The following is an 18,736-nucleotide window of genomic DNA, read 5'->3' as shown; positions in this document are numbered from 1 at the left end:
TGGTGATGGAGATGTGCAGATCGTGCTGCATGGATGGTGTGTGTAAGCCACCTGTCCTGTCCGGCAGAGTTGGAGTTAATTCTTCCAGACTTCAATCATCCTGATAGTTCTGGCATTTATAGAAATTCACCACAATATCTGGGCAATAAAAACTACCAGCATGTGTATTTCTGACAGAAACAGAGTAATGAACCTTCAGAATGCTTTCAGACATTAAATAAAATTTTTTTTAACTGTAACAACACAATGTTTGACCAAAAAAAAAAAAAAAAAAAAAAAGATTGACAGGACAGCCTGAACTATTGGCTATTTTATGTTTTATACAACACTGGTGGCCTGTTGGGTTTGAAGTTTAAAGATGTTTGTGGGGAAAAACTGTTTAAAAAAAAAAAAAAAAAGTGCTCATGTAAAATAACAGGATGATGCAACTAGAGAGAAAGGGAAGTGACACGTGTTGTGGCGCTCCTGACTTCAAATGCCTTTATTATCATGTGTTAGAAAACTCTTTGCTGTCTCTTTACTGTGGACCATGAAGAAGAATCAACCCATCTACGACAATGTTACGTCTATGAGAGGTGAGTATTCAGGATACAGTTTTGTTTGCAAAAAGTTACTCATCAAAGCTATAGGAGATAATAGTTAATAGTAAAACTATACAGACTTAACAAAACTTCACTTTTTCAAATAATGACAACAATCAGTTATAATACTTTATATTTAGTGTTACTGATTGAATATTATTTATATGATTTCAATTAAATATAGGTACATTAAAGAAATTAATGTTTTGCATCCTTTTTTTGACAATTGAAACTAGCTATGGTTAACAGAAGCTTCTCAAAATGTGCAAGCTGATGTTCATATGGGCATTAATATAGCGAAGATCCGTATTTACATACATCTGTGCCAAATTTCCCCATAATTTATTGCAGAAGTTGTAAATAAAAAAACCTTGACCTTGATTTTGACTGAGACAACTCTACCTTACTGAGTAGTGCGTCACAAAGCTAGTGCCTGGGAGACATGTTAGTTTTATCCTTTTAGTCTGTATAAAATGTTGCGATTTTAATTTTCAGACCAAATAGTGACGTTTTTATTACAATAAAGCTGTCTGTATTGTCTTAAAAAGTGATTTGGTGAATGATATGTGAATGCATAGTCTGCTCTTCATCTGCTGAAACCACTGTGCTTTGTAGATGAGAGTCCCGGAAGTGGAAGAAGATGTGGTTATTGTTTAGTGATCTCTCTCTGTTCTCCTCTTCCTCTCTCTGATGGCCAATGGTCTTCTGACCTATTTTTGTAAGTGCTTTTGATGAACATATTTTAGTTAAAACTAAAACAAACTGTTAGCAGTCAGCTATTATACATTATATGGCCCAAAGTATGAGGACACCTAACCATCACACCCGTATGTGCTTCTTCTGCAAACTGTTGCCATAAAGAAGCACAAAATGGTCTAGAATGTCTTTGTATACTATAAAATTAAGCCCAAACCTGTTCCAGCATGACACCAAGTGAGGTCCTCAAGACATGATTTGCTAAAGTTGGAGTGGAAGATCTTGGAAACATCCTCACCCCCTGAACACTTTGGGATTAATTGGAATGCCTCCTCACTCAACATTATGCCTGAATGGATGCAAATCCCCCCCGTCACTTTCCAAAATCTAGTGGAAAGCCTTCCCAGAAGAGTGGAGGTTATTATAACAGCAAGAGGGGGACAAACTCCATATGAATGCCCATGGTTTTGGAATGGGATGTTCAACAAGCACATATGGGTGTCATAATCAGGTGTCCACATACCTTTGGCCATATAGAGAAGATAACATAGTACCATAATACACTATATTTATCACAGTAGAGATTTTGTCTTTCCAGAGATCCCTTAACATGTTTGCTTCACTATTTTTAGATGTTAAACTCAAATGGCCCTCAGACACTTTGTCTGAGCAGGCCAGGAAGTGCTCAGCTGGAGGTATGTTGAAGAACACTCTCAGTAATGTCTATTACTACTTCTATCAGCCTTAGTATGTAATCTATACTCGATTTAATAGCACAGTGCCCTCCATATTTACTGTCATCATACATAAAGAAAAAATGTCTGCCTTTTTTTTAAAGCACAACATAAGAAAAAATATTTTAGTTAGAGTAAAAGAATCATCACTCTGTATGGTGGGGTTTACTATTATAGGAAAATAATCAATGACAGGGTGGTGTAATGCGGTATAGTGGAGCTACTGTTAATTATTTTCCTATAACGGCATGTTGGAAAGTACTTCCCCTCTCTCTTGAAATTAATAACCGATCCTACATGCTTTGTTAACTCCTTTACATAGAGCTTCATATGAATTATGAATTATATCCTATGAGTTCCTATGAATTAGCTGTTGCCGTGAAAAGATATAAAGATAACATATCAGAATGAGTGTATTAATATAAACCTGTGAATGACTTACAGCCAGAACTATTGTCTGGGCTGCTGTTATTAAATAATAATCAAAACCTTTTGACCAATCACAAGTGAGAAATTAACAATGCTGTATTATAATAAACTATATCTAGAGACTTACGTTATGTCTTTCCAGGGAATGTTTGTTTGATGCTTGTTTAATTATTTTTTAGATTGTAAAATCCAGAATGTACCAATCACTTCATCTGAGCAGATCAGAAGATGCTCAGCTAGAGGTGTGTAATCGTTCAGACGCTATCCATAATTCTACACTATACTTTTCTACACTGCCAGCAGTAATATGTAGAGTAGTCCAATGTCTTCTTCTCTTTTTCTTTCTACAGAGCGTCAAATACAGTACAAAGACAGACTCTACATTTTCCCTACAGATGAAATGAGCTGGTTTTCCAGTAGAGAGAACTGTCAGGAATTAGGGGGAGACCTGGTGATCATTAACAGTAAAGAGGAACATGTAAGATGCAAGAACTAGAAAGACTTTAATATGTAGAATATGTTCATAGGACAATATTTATATTTATAATCTGTATGTGCCTAATTTTCTGGCTTTTTAGAAGTTCCTTGTTGGTGCAATGAACACGTTTAGCAATTCTCTGCACTGGATTGGTCTGAGAAATGTGGAAAAGGAGGGCAGGTGGCTATGGATAGATGAAACACCTCTTATGCAAAATCTCTCGTAAGATTTTCTTTGAAATTTTTTAAAATCCATGTTTTATTAGACCTTCTTGCACTATTTTATATACACTCTATGGTCAAAATTATGTGTACACCTGACCATTAGACACATACACCATAACATTAAAACCACTGACAGGTGAGGTGAACATTTATTATCTCGCTACAGTGGCACCTGTCAAGGGGTGGGATATATTAGGCGGCAAGTGAACAGTCAGCTCTCAAAGATGATGTGTTGGAACCAGGAAGAATGGGCAAGCATAAGGATCTGAGCAACTTTGACAAAAGCCAAATTGTGATAGCTAGACAATTGAGTCAGAGCATCTCCAAAACAGCAGGTCTTGTGGGGTGTTCTGGGTATGCAGTGGTTAGTACCTACCAAAAGTGGTCCAAGGAAAGACAACCGGTGAACCGGCGACAGGGTCATGGGCGCCCAAGGCTCATTGATGTGCATGGGGAGCGAAGGCCAGCCCATCTGGTCTGATTCCACAGAAGAGCTACTGTGGTACAAGTTGCAGAAAAAGTTAATGCTGGCTATGATAGCTTGCTGCGTATGGGGCTGCGTAGCCGCAGACTGGTCAGAGTGCCCATGCTGACCCCTGTCCACCACTGAAAGCACCTACAATGGGCACATGAGCATCAGAACTGGACCATGGAGCAATGCAAGAAGGTGGCCTGGTCTGATGAACTACGTTTTCTTTTGCTTCATGTGGACGGCCGGGTGCGTGTGCGTCGCTTACCTGGGGAAGAGATAGGACCAGGATGCACTATGGGAAGAAGGCAAACTGGTGGGGGCAGTGTGATGCTCTGGCCAATGTTCTGCTGGGAAACCTTGGGTCCTGGCATTCATGTGGATGTTACTTTGATGCGTACCACCTCCCTAAACATTGTTGCAGACCAAGTACACCCCTTCATGGCATTGGTATTACCTAATGGTAGTGGCCTCTATCAGCGGGATAATGCGACCGGCCACACAGCAAAAAAATTGTTCAGGAATAGTTTGAGGAACATGACAAAAAGTTCAAGGTGTTGACTTGGCATCCAAAATCCCCAGATCACAATCTGATGGAGCATCTGTGGGATGTGCTGGACGAACAAGTCCAATCCATGGAAGCCCCACCTCGCAACTTACAGGACTTAACTGATCTGCTGTTAACGTCTTGGTGCCAGACACCACAGCACACCTTCAGAGGTCTTGTGGAGTCCATGCCTCGACGGGTCAGAGCTGTTTTGGCAGCACAAGCGGGACCTACACAATATTAGGCAGGTGGTTTTAATGTTATGGCTGATTGGGGTATGTCCTTGTTGAACATCCCAGTCCAAAGCCATTGGCCTGGTGATTCCAAATCATCCCAAAGGTGTTCAGGTCAGGGCTCTGTGCAGGACACTAAGGTTCTTCTACACCAGCCTTAGCGAACCATGTCTTCCAAATTTGTTTCAGCAGTTTAGGGAAGTGTATATCATATCCTTATGAAAATGCTGCAATCTCAGATTGAGTGTGAATTTGTTTTCTTTAAGGTGGTGGAAGTACACTTCAGAGGGCAGCGCATCAGAGAGAGAAGACTGTGTGGGTTATTACGATGGGCAATGGGTGGATCTGTCCTGTTCAACATTAGAAAGGAGGATCTGCGAGATCATTTGCACTCACTGATCTCCCCTGTAAAAGACATATATTTACAGTCTTTTTGATGTAATATGGACTGTAATATGACATGGAGGTCCTTGATTTTTGTTTGAATGGTATAACTGTTAAAGGTGTAGTACAGCTTTGTACAGGCAGCTTATGCTATTGTACTAAACTTCAGTAACTGCTTTATCCTGGTCAGTGCGAATCCGGAGCCTTTCCCAGGAATACTGCGAGGGAAACAGAGAGGGAGACACCCTGATGGGATAACTTTAGTGTTGTTAACTCAAAATCAGTAAAAAGGTTCACAAATTCAATCTTAATGTTGCCTGAACTGATATGTTTTAATGTCAACTGAACAAAAAGTGAAAAAAACAAAGAGAGACGACAGTTTGAAGGAAACACACGGAATGTAATTTGTTCTATACAAATATGTTTCAGTCATTAACAGCCACCTTTAAAGTGAATGAACTTTAAAGACACCAGCCTTTCAGAATTAAACTGGCAGTGACTTTTTGCTTTTGTTGTAATGATAGAGGAAATCCGAAAAACACAAAACTCATAATGTTTAAGGTGACAAAAAAGTGTAAATTGCTTCCAAACTGAACCTTATTCATAAAGATAACAAGTACCAACACAACAGCTTATTTGTGTAACTAGGAGCTGGCAGATGGTTTAACAAACATTTATCATTTTACCATTTCAAGCAGTAAATGTTTGCCACTACTCTTTTCCTCTGAATCTGTTTTTACAGATGAGGGGTCAGGAAGTGGCAAGAGACATGGGTGTCTGTTGGTGGTTTCTCTCCTCTCTCTCTCTCTGATTGCTAATGTGCTTCTCGCCTATTTCTGTAAGTGTTTTTGTATTTGTCATTTGTTCATTTAAAATAAAATACATTAACAATCCATATGTCAATAAACTACATTTTATTTTTTCTACAGACTTCTAAGCTATGTTTTTTTTAATCAGAAAATCTAAATATCGTTGACATTTTTTTTTAGATTTTAAACATAAATGGGCCCCAGTCACTTTGTCTGATCAGATTGGGAACTGCTCAACTAGAGGTGTGTATCCTTAAGGACACTCTCAGTAATGATTTTTACTCTCAATCTTCAATGTACTGTCAGTCTGTACACTTTCATTCAATCCTAGGGGGTGTAAAAATTAATATTATCAACTGTAATTGATTATGAATTGATTATTGTAGATTAGGATTAAAGGATTTATTTGTCACATACACTGTTATACAGGATACAATAGGTAGTGAAATGCAGAGAAAAACACTTGATTATAAACTGTTATTTATGAATAATAATAATAATAATAATAATAATAATAATAATAATAATTTTCAAACTGATGTATAAATAGGCTAGCAAGCCCATGATGAATTAATGATTCAATGGTATCATCAAGTATTGAATTGTTGCCTTAAGAATCAAAATCGTATCATATGATGTGAAAGCTGGAGATTTATACCCCTAGTCAGTCCTAGTATGAAAATAAACATATACAGTATACAGTACATTACAGCCACCATGCTATTTTCATTTCTCTTACCCACATATAACTTCCCTATTCAGATACAGGCGATCAACACACGCCTTACAAGGACAGACTCTACATTTTTTCCAGTGACAAAATGAACTGGAACGCCAGCAGAAAGAGCTGTCAGGAACTGGGGGGAGACCTAGTGATCATCAACAGTAAAGAGGAACATGTATACTCAAATATTAATCCATGCCACTTACAGTTGTATGCAAAGGTTTGGGCACCTCTGGCCAAATCACATATTTTGTTGAAAAAAATGTTGTACGTATATTTATATTTAGAAAAATATATTTTGTTTGTTAAATAAAACGACAACAAGAAGTAAACAAGACTTCTGGAGCAACTATTTTAAAAATATTTCTTCTGCAAATATTAATAAACAGTTTATATTTAATTCACTTAAAAATAGAGAAAGTAAGTAACTATGGCATGTGCAAAGGTTTGGACACTCTTCCAGTTGTTAATTAATTTGTTAGGCCTTAATTGACTTGTGAGGACTCTTACTCAAGTCAAGAATTGTCATTACGAATTGTCAGCTGATGACAATTCCAGAGTATAAAAGATTCTCTGACTCTTCTAACCTTGTGCTAACACTCAACAATCATGGTCTCCTCTAAGCACCTGACTGATGATCTGAAAATCAAGCTAATTCATGTCTACAAAGCAGATGAAGGCTATAAAAAGAAACAAAACGTTTACAAACCCACAACTGCCACTGTACCAAATGTCATTGAAAATGGCAAGGGAAGTCAAGGTAAGACCTGGAAGACCAACAAAACTCTCAAAACTGCCCGTATCCTGGCCAGAAAGGCAAAGCAAAACCGCCATAAGGACCTGCAGGAAAGTTTAGCTGACACAGGAGTAGTGGTGCACTGTTCTATTCTGCAGTGCTGTTTACACAAACATGATCTGCATGGAAGAGTCATCAGAGGAAACCTTACCTGCAACCTCATCACAAAAGGAAATGTCTGATGTATGCAAAACAACATCTAGATAAGCCAGAGAGCATTTTGAAAACAACTGCTGTGGACTGGTGAAGTAAAAATGGAACACTTTGGCCACAATCAAAGTGGGGGGGGAGGGATTGGCTTCTACAACAGGAAAATGATCCAAAACAAACCTCAAAATCCACCATCTACTACTTCACGAAATGCAAGCTGAAGCTTTTTGAGTGGCCATCACAGTCCTCTGACTTGAACACCATTGAAAATCAGTGGGTAGATCTTAAACATGCTGTGGATGCAAAACGGTCATAGAATCTCTCAGGATTAGAAACATTTAGCAAGGAAACGTGGGTGAAAATTCATTAAACAGGAATAGACAGACGATTAGCTGGCTACAAAAAAAGGTTTGAAGCTTTTAAAAGCTGTAAAATCTGCCAAAGGGGGTGTTACTAATGACTGAATTAGTAGGGTGTGTACATGCCACGACTGTTGCACATGCCACAATTACTTTACAAAATTTTTTTTTTCTATTTTTAAGTTTATCAAATATAAAATAACTGTGCATTACCATCTGACGAAAAATGTTACCTTTGAAATCTGTTTTCTGCAGAGGTTGTGTTTACTTCTTTTCAATTCAAAAATCAACAAAATATGTAATTTTGCGTACACTCTTTTCATTCCCTAGCTACACAAGCTCCCACAAACTGTATCTGCTTGATTTGGTTGCTCTTCAGGAGCTCCTTGCTGGTTTGGTGGACAAAATTGGACATTATGCTCTGTACTGGATTGGTTTGACGGATGCTGAAAATGAGGATGTGTGGCTTTGGATAGATGGGACACCTCTAAATAAACATCTTTCGTAAGATATTATTTTATTTTCTCTCTTTTTTTTTTCCCTCTTGAATGAAAATTTCATGATCGATTCTGGCACAATTGTCACAAATTTTAAATAATATTGTTTAACGGCAGTTTTTTTGCATAAGTAAGTTCACTTAAAGTGTGTATTTTACGCAGTTTTTTCTCTTTAAGGTGGTGGAAATACACTCCAGATGACTATAAACAAAATGACCCACTAGGAGAAGACTGTGTGGTTTATTATGGTGGGAAATGGGCAGATGTGTCTTGTTTGACATTACAACCGAGGATCTGTGAAATTTATTGAACTCATCAAACACCATTTAGCTCTTTTTTTAAATTAAATATGATTTGTGCCACCTGCTACAGTCGTGCTGCAGCTTACCTGTGCTTTACTAAGCTGTTTTGTCCTTGGGACTTTTCCTACACTGGGCATGTGGTTCTATCACTTATTTGCTTTCAGAATGTGTTGAAGATTCCAATAAAATTCCTGTAAACTCACTAGAGTAATTTGAATAATGAATCAATCTATCCTATGTTATTTTTGAGCCTTACTGAAGTATCAATCTGTCATGATCAGGCTGATTTTATAGGAGACTCACAAAGCAAAACATTGCAGGTATGTTCATGATGAGTTTCCATCAACCATCAACTGCTTACTGTACGTAACTGGCAAGTGTATAATTATTATAAGGTTGTTTTTAGAATTTCAGAAGAAAAGCCCAGGCTGATGAAATATTTTGGTTGTGTAGTCTGAAGCCTGTATGTGTGGTGTTATTTAAGATAAAAGCGGAAGTGACCCTGCAGGCATTTATATTAGAATTACATTCACTCAGAATTAAATATCAAAAAAATAAATAAATAAATAACAAATCTCCTAATTCGGTGAACCATAAAGCACTCTAAGAAAGGTGACAAATTAATTGTTTCCAATGCTTGACAAGTCATTTTAGCTTTAAACTGTTTACATTGTTCCTAATCAGCAATAAATAGTATTTCATCATATTAACACATACTGTATGGTACAATAGAGAGCATTGTCCGAAACTGCCGAAACTGGGGGAGAACTGGTCATCATCGACAGTAAAGTGGAACAAGTGAGAAGAACGTCTCTCAAACTGCTTAATTTGCTTTTCAGGAGTTTTTCAGTGGTGTGGTAGCCACTGCTGAAATTCGTCTTTGCACTTGATTGGTGTGGCAGATGCTGAAAATGAGGATTTGTTCTTTGGGATAGCTTAGTCCCGTCTTGTAAGATATTCTTAGATTCTCTCAGTGAATTTTTTTTTCTTATGGATATTTGATGATTTATTTCTCTAGCATTGCCACTGGTAGTCTTGAGTTGAGTGTAATGTAATGCAGGGTGGTAGAAGTACACCTGAAGCAACTTTTAGAGTAATACAAGACTGCAAGATTCATCAGCAAACACCCAATGGCTCCTGATATGAATTTCACAATTGCTTTATTTACACTGACATGTTTGAACACGGACAGATCTGATTCGAGCAATGCCATGTCAGGTTGATGTATTTACAGTATACTTGGTGTAATGTATCGCAGTTTAATATAAAATATTTCTCCAGAGAACTCTGAAAATGACTTTAAGTGACTTTATGACATGGCTGTCCTTGACCTTTGCTTGAAAATGTACGATTCTCTGACATTAATTTAACGGAAGTCTGGCCTGGCTTAGTTTCGAGGCATTTTTATGACGCCTGGGTCATAAATTCTCAACCAACAAACTTTTGTTTGTCTTGTCATTAGAGTTCTGTTTTCCCAAATGCCAGATGATTATGATATGAATTTCATTTTAAAAAGATTAACATAGAATTTGTTTGTTTGTTTGTTTGTTTGTTTAATGTATCTAAACCAAGTTAATACACAGGCAGCTTTATAAAATAAAACACCTCAAGAATTGTACTGCTTTCTACTGTATGTGTTCTTATCTTTTCATAACAATTTCCCCATCTGGTTTTTGGCACCATATCAAATTCTGTAACCTGTATTACATAAATGAAACAGGCAAATAAATAAATAAATAAATAAAGATAAATTTAACTATTTCTGTTTTTTTTTTCTTATTGGTGGTTTACTTTATTACTTTATGTAGTTATCAGGTTATTTTTGATATTTTTTATATGATATTATTTTTTATATGATATTATTATTTGATATTGATTTGTCAATTAGATTTATTTAATTAGTTATAATTAATGATGCAGTAACCATGATATAGCAGTTTGCATTGACATCTGCAGACTAATAACATATCAATAAAACAATAAAATCATTAATCATTAATGTGCTTTTTATGTTGATAAAATAAAAGAATCTGTCTGGGATTTTTAAAAATTAATAATAATATTATTTACAATACAAATAAACAAACAAACAAATATAAATAAATTTAAAGATATTTCTGTTTTTTTTTTCTTATTGCTGATTAAACTATTATTTACTTTATCTAGTTATTAGGTTATTTGGATATTTATTATATGATATTATTATTTGATATTATTGATGCAGTAACCATGACACAGCAGTTTGCATTGACATCTGCAGACTAAAAACATAAATTATTAATCCAGCATAAAATCATTAACCCAGCCACTGCCAATGTGCTTTTGTGTTGATAAAATAAAAGAATCTGTCTGTGATTTAAAAAAAAAAAATCTTTACAATACAAACAAACAAAACAATCCTATGTGCAGCGCTTCCTAGACCTTTCATGAACTGTGTCTCGCGCGCCCTCTGGCGGAAGCTGAAACCCGGAAGTGTTCAGACAGAGGGCGGTCCAGCAGGTGAAAAGTGAGTGATAGGGATTGAGAGTGTCACAGCAGCTTTTAGGGAGCAAGCAGTGTTCTCAGAAATGTGGGTCTCTATAGGATTAATCGTTGCAGTGTTGTTTGTCGCATTATTCCTCAAATATGTGTTTGGTACTTCCGGTCCGAATCCTTTTGATATCGACACGCGCGAGCCGCCCAAACCAGTGCAGCTGGATAAAAAGGAGAGAAACAAAGTGTTGAAACAAGGTGAGTGTTTTTGCCTGTGCCTGTGTCTCTGCTTGTGCCTGTGTCTCTGCTTGTGCTTGTGCTTGTGTTTGTGCCTGTGTTTGTGTCTGTGCCTGTGTGTGTTTGTGTCTCTGCCTGTGTTTGTGCCTGTGTGTGTGTCTGTGTCTCTGCCTGTGTTTGTGTCTCTGCCTGTGTTTGTGTTTGTGTTGTCAGGTCTTATCTGCATTTTAATTGCATGCAATTGTTTCTGTTCTCTCAGAGTTTATTGATTTAAAATATGCATACCATAAAAATGTACACATCTTCACATTTGTGAAATACACCTAAATTCTTCTGGGAACTAATAAACTAGTGAAAGAGTAAACTTTTATTATTAAATGTGTATAATAATATATTAGATATGGTTTGGAATCATCATTTTGTTCCTTTCCACATAAAGAATACATTTTTTAAAAATTAAAATTGGTATTTCAGGTTGCCATTACTTATAGGCTGCTTGTTACTGAATTAAAGAGGTCTGGATTAAACCCATTCAGTTCAATCTACCAGTCAATCAAGTTAATAACTATAAGAACACAATAATAAATGTAATAATTCTGTTAATGCTGGGTTGTGAGTTTCACCACTCTAACAAAATAAAAATAAATAAAATAATAAATCACAGACCCCACGGCAATGCTTCATAGACCACTGTGGGTTCCTGGCCCCGTTTTGAGAACTGTGGATGTATAGGATACAGTTGCATTTGTGAAAAGAATGAATGAATAATATCTGTATGCTGCATTCACACACTCATTGACACCTAGGGGCGATTTAGTGAAGCCAGTCCACCTACATGCATGTTTTTTCTGGAGGTGAGATGAAAACCCAGAGGAAACCCATGCAGACATGGGAATAATAACATGAAACTCCACACAGGTAGTAACCTGAGCTCAGGAGTGAATTAGGAACCATGGAGATGTGAGATGTCAACGCTACCCATTGTTCCATGGTGCCAGTGGGTGATTGTGATTTTATTAAATTTGCATGAATGATATAGTAGTAAAAGACCTCTTAGTGATGGGATCCGAGGTCAGAGTTGGGGTGATGTGTTAGTCAATCAACGTTTATGCACGGCTTGTTTTCAATAATGGCATCCATATGGCCACGACTTTGCCACTGCTGTTACCTCTAAATTTTCTGTTCCTATCCACAGGCTTTTTGGCCAGCCGAGTCCCCCAGGACCTTGACGCCATTGTGATTGGAAGTGGTATTGGTGGGCTGAGCATCGCTGTTCTCCTTGCCAAGGTTGGAAAGAAGGTCCTGGTGCTGGAACAACATGATCGTGCTGGAGGATGTTGTCACACCTTCTCTGAGAAAGGCTTTGAGTTTGACATTGGTGAGAATCCCATTGTATGGGCGGATTTGGCTGTTTTTAGTCTCTAGACATGCCATGCCTATTCCCATCCTCAAATGTAGTACCCGATGGCCCTATATCTTGAAGAAATTCTTCAGTGTTATTGTAATTCAAATACTTTTTTCTGTATTGAGACAAAAAATGAAAAAAAAAAATGGTCTCAATTGTCAACTCATTTAAATAGCCTAAAAGCCTAAACATTCAGTAAACATTTATGTTAAAGGTATTAGTAGATTAAGTCAATATAGTTAGGAAAATATATGGTTATGTGTTTGTAATGTAGCCACTTCAGTTTTTAAAAGTGTGATAAAAATATATAAGATATTTTTATATGTGTTCTGGTGAGAATTTGTCTCATGTCTGGTTGTAAGATTTGTAGATACTTTTAAATTCATGTTATGTACGGACATATTTTAAATGTTTTTTTACGTTCACCACCTGCCCTAAGACTTCCATCATAAGTGAGTTTTGTAGTAAACTGGTTTTCAGAATGTGTCAAAATCCCTGTCCTTCGTAATCATACGTAAACTCCAGATGTAGAGGATAAAGATTAGGTTGAAGAACACCTAAAGGAGTATTCCTTTAAGTTAACCACAGTGGTGACCTCACCCATCCCTGTCTCTGCTTCAGGGATCCACTACATTGGTAATTTAGAGGAGAATGGGATGTTCTGCTGCATAGTGGATCAGCTGACCAATGGGCAGCTACAATGGGAACCACTGGAAAACCCCTATGACCGTGTGGTCCTGGGTCCGCCGGAGAACCGGCGCGTCTACCCCATTTACAGTGGCGAAAACCGTTTCACCCAGGAGCTGAAGAAGTGCTTCCCAGGAGAGGAGAAGGCCATTGATGAGTTCATGAGACTGGTTAAGGTGAGTTATACTGTCAGTTATTTTGTTTTATTAATCCAAAATACAACAGGAGATGATGAATGACTTGATGTGAAGGACGCAATTTAGGTAAAAAATACCCTGCTGCCAGTGTTTCCTGGTTTCAGACTGCATTACATACAGATTTATTGCAAGAAATATGAGCACAGAATTGCCACAGAGTAAATGTTGTAAAGTCTGAGACTGAAATGGTGTGAAATGTCATTAGATGACTTGTCATGATAAATCTGGCAGGATGTCAGCTTTTTTGATTTAGGAAGTGACATGTTGGCCAATGTGAAACCAGGCTACTTGTGTTAAGTATACAGTTGAGTGCACAAGTTTGCACACCCTCAGGATAAACTGACATGAAGTTGTTTATGACATGAAGTTGTTTTGGTTTCACAGATGTTCCTGCTTTATCATAAATAACAACAATGCTAAAACAATGTATGTTAAGACATTAATAGTGAAAATTGTCTAAATAATCTTTAGTAACTTGTGAGTCCTGCCTATGTAACTAAACCCATCTAACTATAAACCCTGCATGCATGTGGTATCTTCTCTGCAGCTGCTTTCATGTCTGACATTTCTCAGCTATTATAAATAGAATATAAAGTGTTAGTCAATAAAATTTCAATGTCTTGCAATGAGGATGTATTGTATTGTTGCATTGTTAAAGGCTTTTGCAAGCCTGTTGCGTAAATCACTGGGAAATATATTACCCAAAAATCCACTCCTGCTTTTACTCACTGCCTGAGGTTATGCCGTCCTACTGACTTCTCCCCTACATTACCACAGAGAAGCAGTGTGAATGACTGTGGTATAACTCAAAGTCTAGAGCATGCAGTGTTTGATTCATTTATCAGCACTGTGTTTTCAAGGCTGCTTACTATACTAGGTCATTCAAAAGTCATTGGGGTTTTCTTTTTATCAGCAAAGACTATTTATATTAATTTATACCCACCATGGTTGATTTCTCTAATATGATTTGTCAGGAGGTGTTGATTAATTATCTATAACAGCAACTCTGACAACAGTTTCCACTGCATGTTTATAAGCAGGTTTTGATATAATGTCCTGTCCAGAAATGTGGCCATAACGTGTGGATGGTTGTGCTGCTGAAGTTGCTCCCGTCTCCAGTGGCGAAGTTCCTGGCTTATACAGGGCTCGCTAATCGCCTGTCCTACTTCTTCTCCTATGGCTCACGCAGCCTGGCTGAGGTGGTGAACAGCCTCACAGAGAATAAAGATCTCAGGGCTGTGCTCTGCTACATCTTCGGTACCTACGGTGAGATCACATCGGAGCTGTAGCTTTTTTTTCCTAACTGCTGTTCAGTTATCCTTGGCAGATTTTAAACTCTCTTAGCAGCTAACTGTGGCAAAGAAAAGGCTGCTTACTTTAAACGTGCTAATTTAATACATCCTATTATATCTTATATGACAGAGGAAATGCTGTACTTAGTTGTGTGTTGTGTTGTGTTTGTAGGAAACCCCCCAAAAGAAGCCAGTTTCTCCATGCACAGTTTGCTGCTATGCCACTACCTGCCCGGTGCCTGGTACCCTAAAGGAGGTGCCAGTCAGATCGCCTATAACATGATCCCCATCATCGAGAAGGCAGGAGGAGCCGTGCTTGTCAGAGCATCAGTCAACCGCATCCTGCTCAACGCCGCCAACGAGGCTATAGGTAATATCAAAAACATCTACAGCCTCTGTTCTCCATTTTGTTTATTATTGCACACCACTGCTTTGCATGTTTATGATGGTGCAGTCTAATATTAATTGTAACTTAACTGCCACAAAGCCTCTTGAAAGCTGCAAAATTTGGTGTATGTGCACTTCTGATGAGAAAACGAAATTTTGAAACTGTCATAATGAGCTTTTTGAAGCAAAATATATTGGAAAACATTCATAGTATGCCATTTTTAAAGGTGATTATAAAGTTTTGTTTGAAACGGTGGCCAGTAAATGAGATTTCCACATGAGTGCACGCCACAAAACCTCTGCTGTAACCATGACGACTGTCCTGTGCTTATCACTGGACTCTTATTCACAATAACACACTTATTTACTGTTCATCTTTACTCTTCTACACCTGTAGACTGTAATGATTTATGACTTCCTATCTGGTGTCACCTAGAAGAGGATGGGTTCCCTTTTGAGTCTGGTTCCTCTCAAGGTTTCTTGCTCATGTCGTCTCAGGAAATTGTTTCCTTGCCACTGGCCTGCTCATTAGAAATCCATTTCTACATCCCGATTTCTGTAAAGCTGCTTCGTGACAAATCTGAAAGCACTATACCACTGAAACTGAATTGAATTTCCTAACTCTGAATCTAGACAGTCATAGACGGCCTCAATCGGCCGTAGAAGTAATTATATTTCTGTAAGTGATTTGATGTGGTGTGTTTTGATTGCAGGGGTGAGTGTGATGAAGGGACAAGAGGAGGTCCATGTGCACGCTCCCATCGTGATCTCAAATGCAGGAATCTTCAACACCTACCAGCAGCTACTGCCTAAAGAGGTGCAGATGAAGGCAGGTGAGATAGAGACAGCAGGGATGCAGAGGAGCATGAGGAATGGTTTGGGAGATTTTGTTCTAAGAAAATGCAGCAAATAATAATAGAATAAAATATTATGACAAATATGTGTGGCAGCCTGGGAAAATGCTTCACATGGCCAAATTTGGACTAATATGTGTGTGTGTGTATATATATATATATATATATATATGTATATGTATGTATGTGTAATATGAGAAATTGAAACTGAAATATGTTTCTTTTTATTTATCGTGCAATAGGTTTACCTAGGTCACCATTCAACTCTGGCTGTGGTAGAAAAAATAAAGCTCCTGCTTAATGATTATACAAATTGAGAAATATTCAGTTGGAATTAAAAAAAATGGCAATGCTTCTCAGTTCACATTGTTTTTGGTTGAATATATTGAATGTAGCTGACTTCCTGCTTTACTGCTCTACCGCAGTTCTTTTCTATGCAGTTAACGTGATTAATAAAACTGTAACAACCATACAGCATATGTTTGCATACTAAAATGTGTGTGTGTTTGTGTGCACACTGCTGCGTGCGACAGCGATCCAGAAGCAGCTGAGTATGCTGAAGCATGGAGAAGCCGGCCTCAGCATCTTCCTGGGTCTAAACGGGACAAAAGACGAGCTGGGCCTCAAAGCCGACAACTACTGGCTCTTTTGCGAGAACAATCTAGATGAGCTGTGAGTGACTAAACACCTCTTCTTCTTGTATACCTCACCTACGTACTGTCTGACTCCTGTGTTAGTCCACCATAAGTGTATGTAATTATATAGGGCTTCTGTGTCTGAACCTTTGTCACAAGATACATAATGTTCCTTATCTTTTTCCCACCAGCTTAAACGGCTACGTTACAGGAGAGAGGGAGGAGTCAGTGAAAAGCCTACCTCTGCTTTTTGTTGCCTCACCATCTGCCAAAGATCCCACCTGGGAGCAGAGAATGCCAGGTAGAAAAAAGAAAGTGACAGTTAGATAGAGAGTTAAAAGAGAAGTCTGAAGGTCATAATGCTGCTTAAGTATCTAAGTCTAATTTTGATCTAACACTAGGTGATTTGTTCTGTTGTGAATTTCAATTGAATCCTGAATATTGATGAAGTCTCTACCTTCGCAGGTAAGTCCACTATGACTGTGGTCAGCTTCGCCCCCTACTCATGGTTTGAGGAATGGAAAGACGAGAAAGTCAAGAACAGAGGGGTCGACTATAAAGAACTTAAGGCGACCATCATCAACTCTGTTCTGGAAGTGGTAACTCAGAATTTCCCCAAGATCAAAGACAGGGTATGGACTTTTATTCCCTGTAACTCTCCATTTGCAATAATATCTGTTTCTGAAGTCAGCAGCTTGTTGTGATTAGTGAGCACTGCTTCTCTTTCTGTCTGTTCATAAACCTCTCTCTCTTCTGTCTTTTTTTTTCTTCATTATTTTTCTCTCTCTCTCTCTCTCTCTCTCTCTCTCTCTCTCTCTCTCTCTCTCTCTCTCTCTCTGTGTGTGCGCAGATAGAGTACATGGACGCGGGCACTCCCATCACCAATCAGCACTATTTAGCAGCTTCTAAAGGAGAGATCTATGGAGCTGACCACGGCACTTCCCGCTTTACTGCCGAAGTCTGTGCCACCATCAGACCACAAACGCCCATCAAAAACCTCTTCCTCACAGGTGTGTGTGTGTGTGTGTGTGTTCAGCTTTGTGTAATGTTGCATGAATATTTACTTGGTCCACTGGTATCGTGCTTATTTTCTGTTGGTGTGTATTTTTCTGTTAGGTCAAGACTTAGTTTCATGTGGTTTTGCGGGGGCCATCGCAGGAGCTATGGTCTGTGGCTCTGCTATTCTCAACCGCAACCTTTACATGGATGTCAGCGTCCTTAGAAAGAAACTGAAACATGCCAACTCTAAGAAAGTCCAGTAACCATGCCAACATGCACTGATCCCCAGCTGATTCCAGTACCAGCAAGAAGGCACATTGCAAACTGTTTAAGCAAGTAAATTAATGGAATTATTATCACATAATCCTCAGTAAATTAATATCTGCTCTGATAATCCCTGTTTTTTAATAATATGTGACTACACTAATGCGTTTATACAGAATTTTATAAGTAAATAAAATAAAAAAATATATTTTATTTTATAAAATAAATATAAATATATATAATATATTTTATTTTATGTATAAATTGTGATAAGATGATGGAAAGTTTATTTCAGTATTGCAGACTACTGTTTTGATGAAGTGTTGATGCTTGAATCAAGAGTACCATGTCACTGATGACTTTTGAAAGTTTTTGAAAAAAAAACTAAAACATTTACTATAGATTTTCCGCACCTATTCGATCAGTGAACGTGATAAATCAGAAGATCAAACTGAGCACATCTAGAGTTTTTCAGCTTTTAGCGTGCATAGGATTTAACAGGAAATTGACAAGATGTTGTGTGATTCCTCCGCGGCTGCTATAATTTTTCAAACCACAAGATGTCACCCTGCTCTCTGTTTACAGTGTTTCTGTCCATCACTAAATTTAACAATCTTAATTAGAAAGAAATGGAAGCAATGGTGTCAAACACTGAATGTATTTTTTTCTCAACTGGACCTCCTAGATTGCAGCCAGACAAGGTACAAGTCTGGCATTCCATGAAACTGCCTCCAAAAAACTGCCTCTTTGTAATTGCTTAGAATTTCTTTTAACATCTAGTAGCTAACTTTAATACTTGTGGATCACCAAATATTTATGTCTACTCTTGCTGACATGGGTATCAGGTCTGGATGTAGATTTTATCTACAGGATGATCTTATCTTGTAACATGGAG

General features: G+C 37.8%; 2 protein-coding genes across 3 annotated transcripts in view; both read left to right on the top strand.

Annotated features, from left to right (window-relative positions):
* The first annotated feature begins 338 nt into the window (after positions 1-338).
* On the top strand, positions 339-5,828 carry LOC113528542 (hepatic lectin). The gene is given in 10 exon segments (XM_053239150.1): positions 339-575; positions 640-645; positions 1,197-1,239; positions 1,241-1,299; positions 1,910-1,972; positions 2,620-2,682; positions 2,791-2,918; positions 3,019-3,140; positions 4,658-5,613; positions 5,765-5,828. Coding segments are annotated over 9 exon segments (717 nt in total). The 5' UTR covers positions 339-475; the 3' UTR covers positions 4,791-5,613; positions 5,765-5,828.
* A 5,058-nt stretch (positions 5,829-10,886) lies between these two features.
* Positions 10,887-18,736, top strand: part of retsat.2 (retinol saturase, tandem duplicate 2) — a 10,103-nt gene continuing 2,253 nt past the window's right edge. Inside the window, exons 1-12 of one of the 2 annotated variants that reach the window (XR_004579400.2) lie at positions 10,887-11,142; positions 12,317-12,499; positions 13,148-13,389; positions 14,475-14,676; positions 14,875-15,072; positions 15,803-15,922; positions 16,477-16,615; positions 16,770-16,879; positions 17,044-17,210; positions 17,429-17,588; positions 17,695-18,361; positions 18,402-18,736. The exon at positions 18,402-18,736 is cut by the window's right edge and continues 2,253 nt beyond it. Coding sequence is in view for 1 of the 2 variants with exons in the window: in XM_026916772.3 (XP_026772573.1) it covers positions 10,980-11,142; positions 12,317-12,499; positions 13,148-13,389; positions 14,475-14,676; positions 14,875-15,072; positions 15,803-15,922; positions 16,477-16,615; positions 16,770-16,879; positions 17,044-17,210; positions 17,429-17,588; positions 17,695-17,840 (1,830 nt within the window). In the remaining variant the exon portion in view is untranslated. Of the gene's footprint in view, positions 11,143-12,316; positions 12,500-13,147; positions 13,390-14,474; positions 14,677-14,874; positions 15,073-15,802; positions 15,923-16,476; positions 16,616-16,769; positions 16,880-17,043; positions 17,211-17,428; positions 17,589-17,694 lie in introns of both variants that reach the window. The other variant, XM_026916772.3, reaches the window with a different exon arrangement.

The sequence above is a fragment of the Pangasianodon hypophthalmus genome, chromosome 13 (assembly GCF_027358585.1).
Source record: "Pangasianodon hypophthalmus isolate fPanHyp1 chromosome 13, fPanHyp1.pri, whole genome shotgun sequence".
NCBI lineage: Eukaryota > Metazoa > Chordata > Actinopteri > Siluriformes > Pangasiidae > Pangasianodon > Pangasianodon hypophthalmus.
Note: the sequence above shows the minus strand (reverse complement) of the source record. Positions and strands in the feature narration are given on the sequence as shown.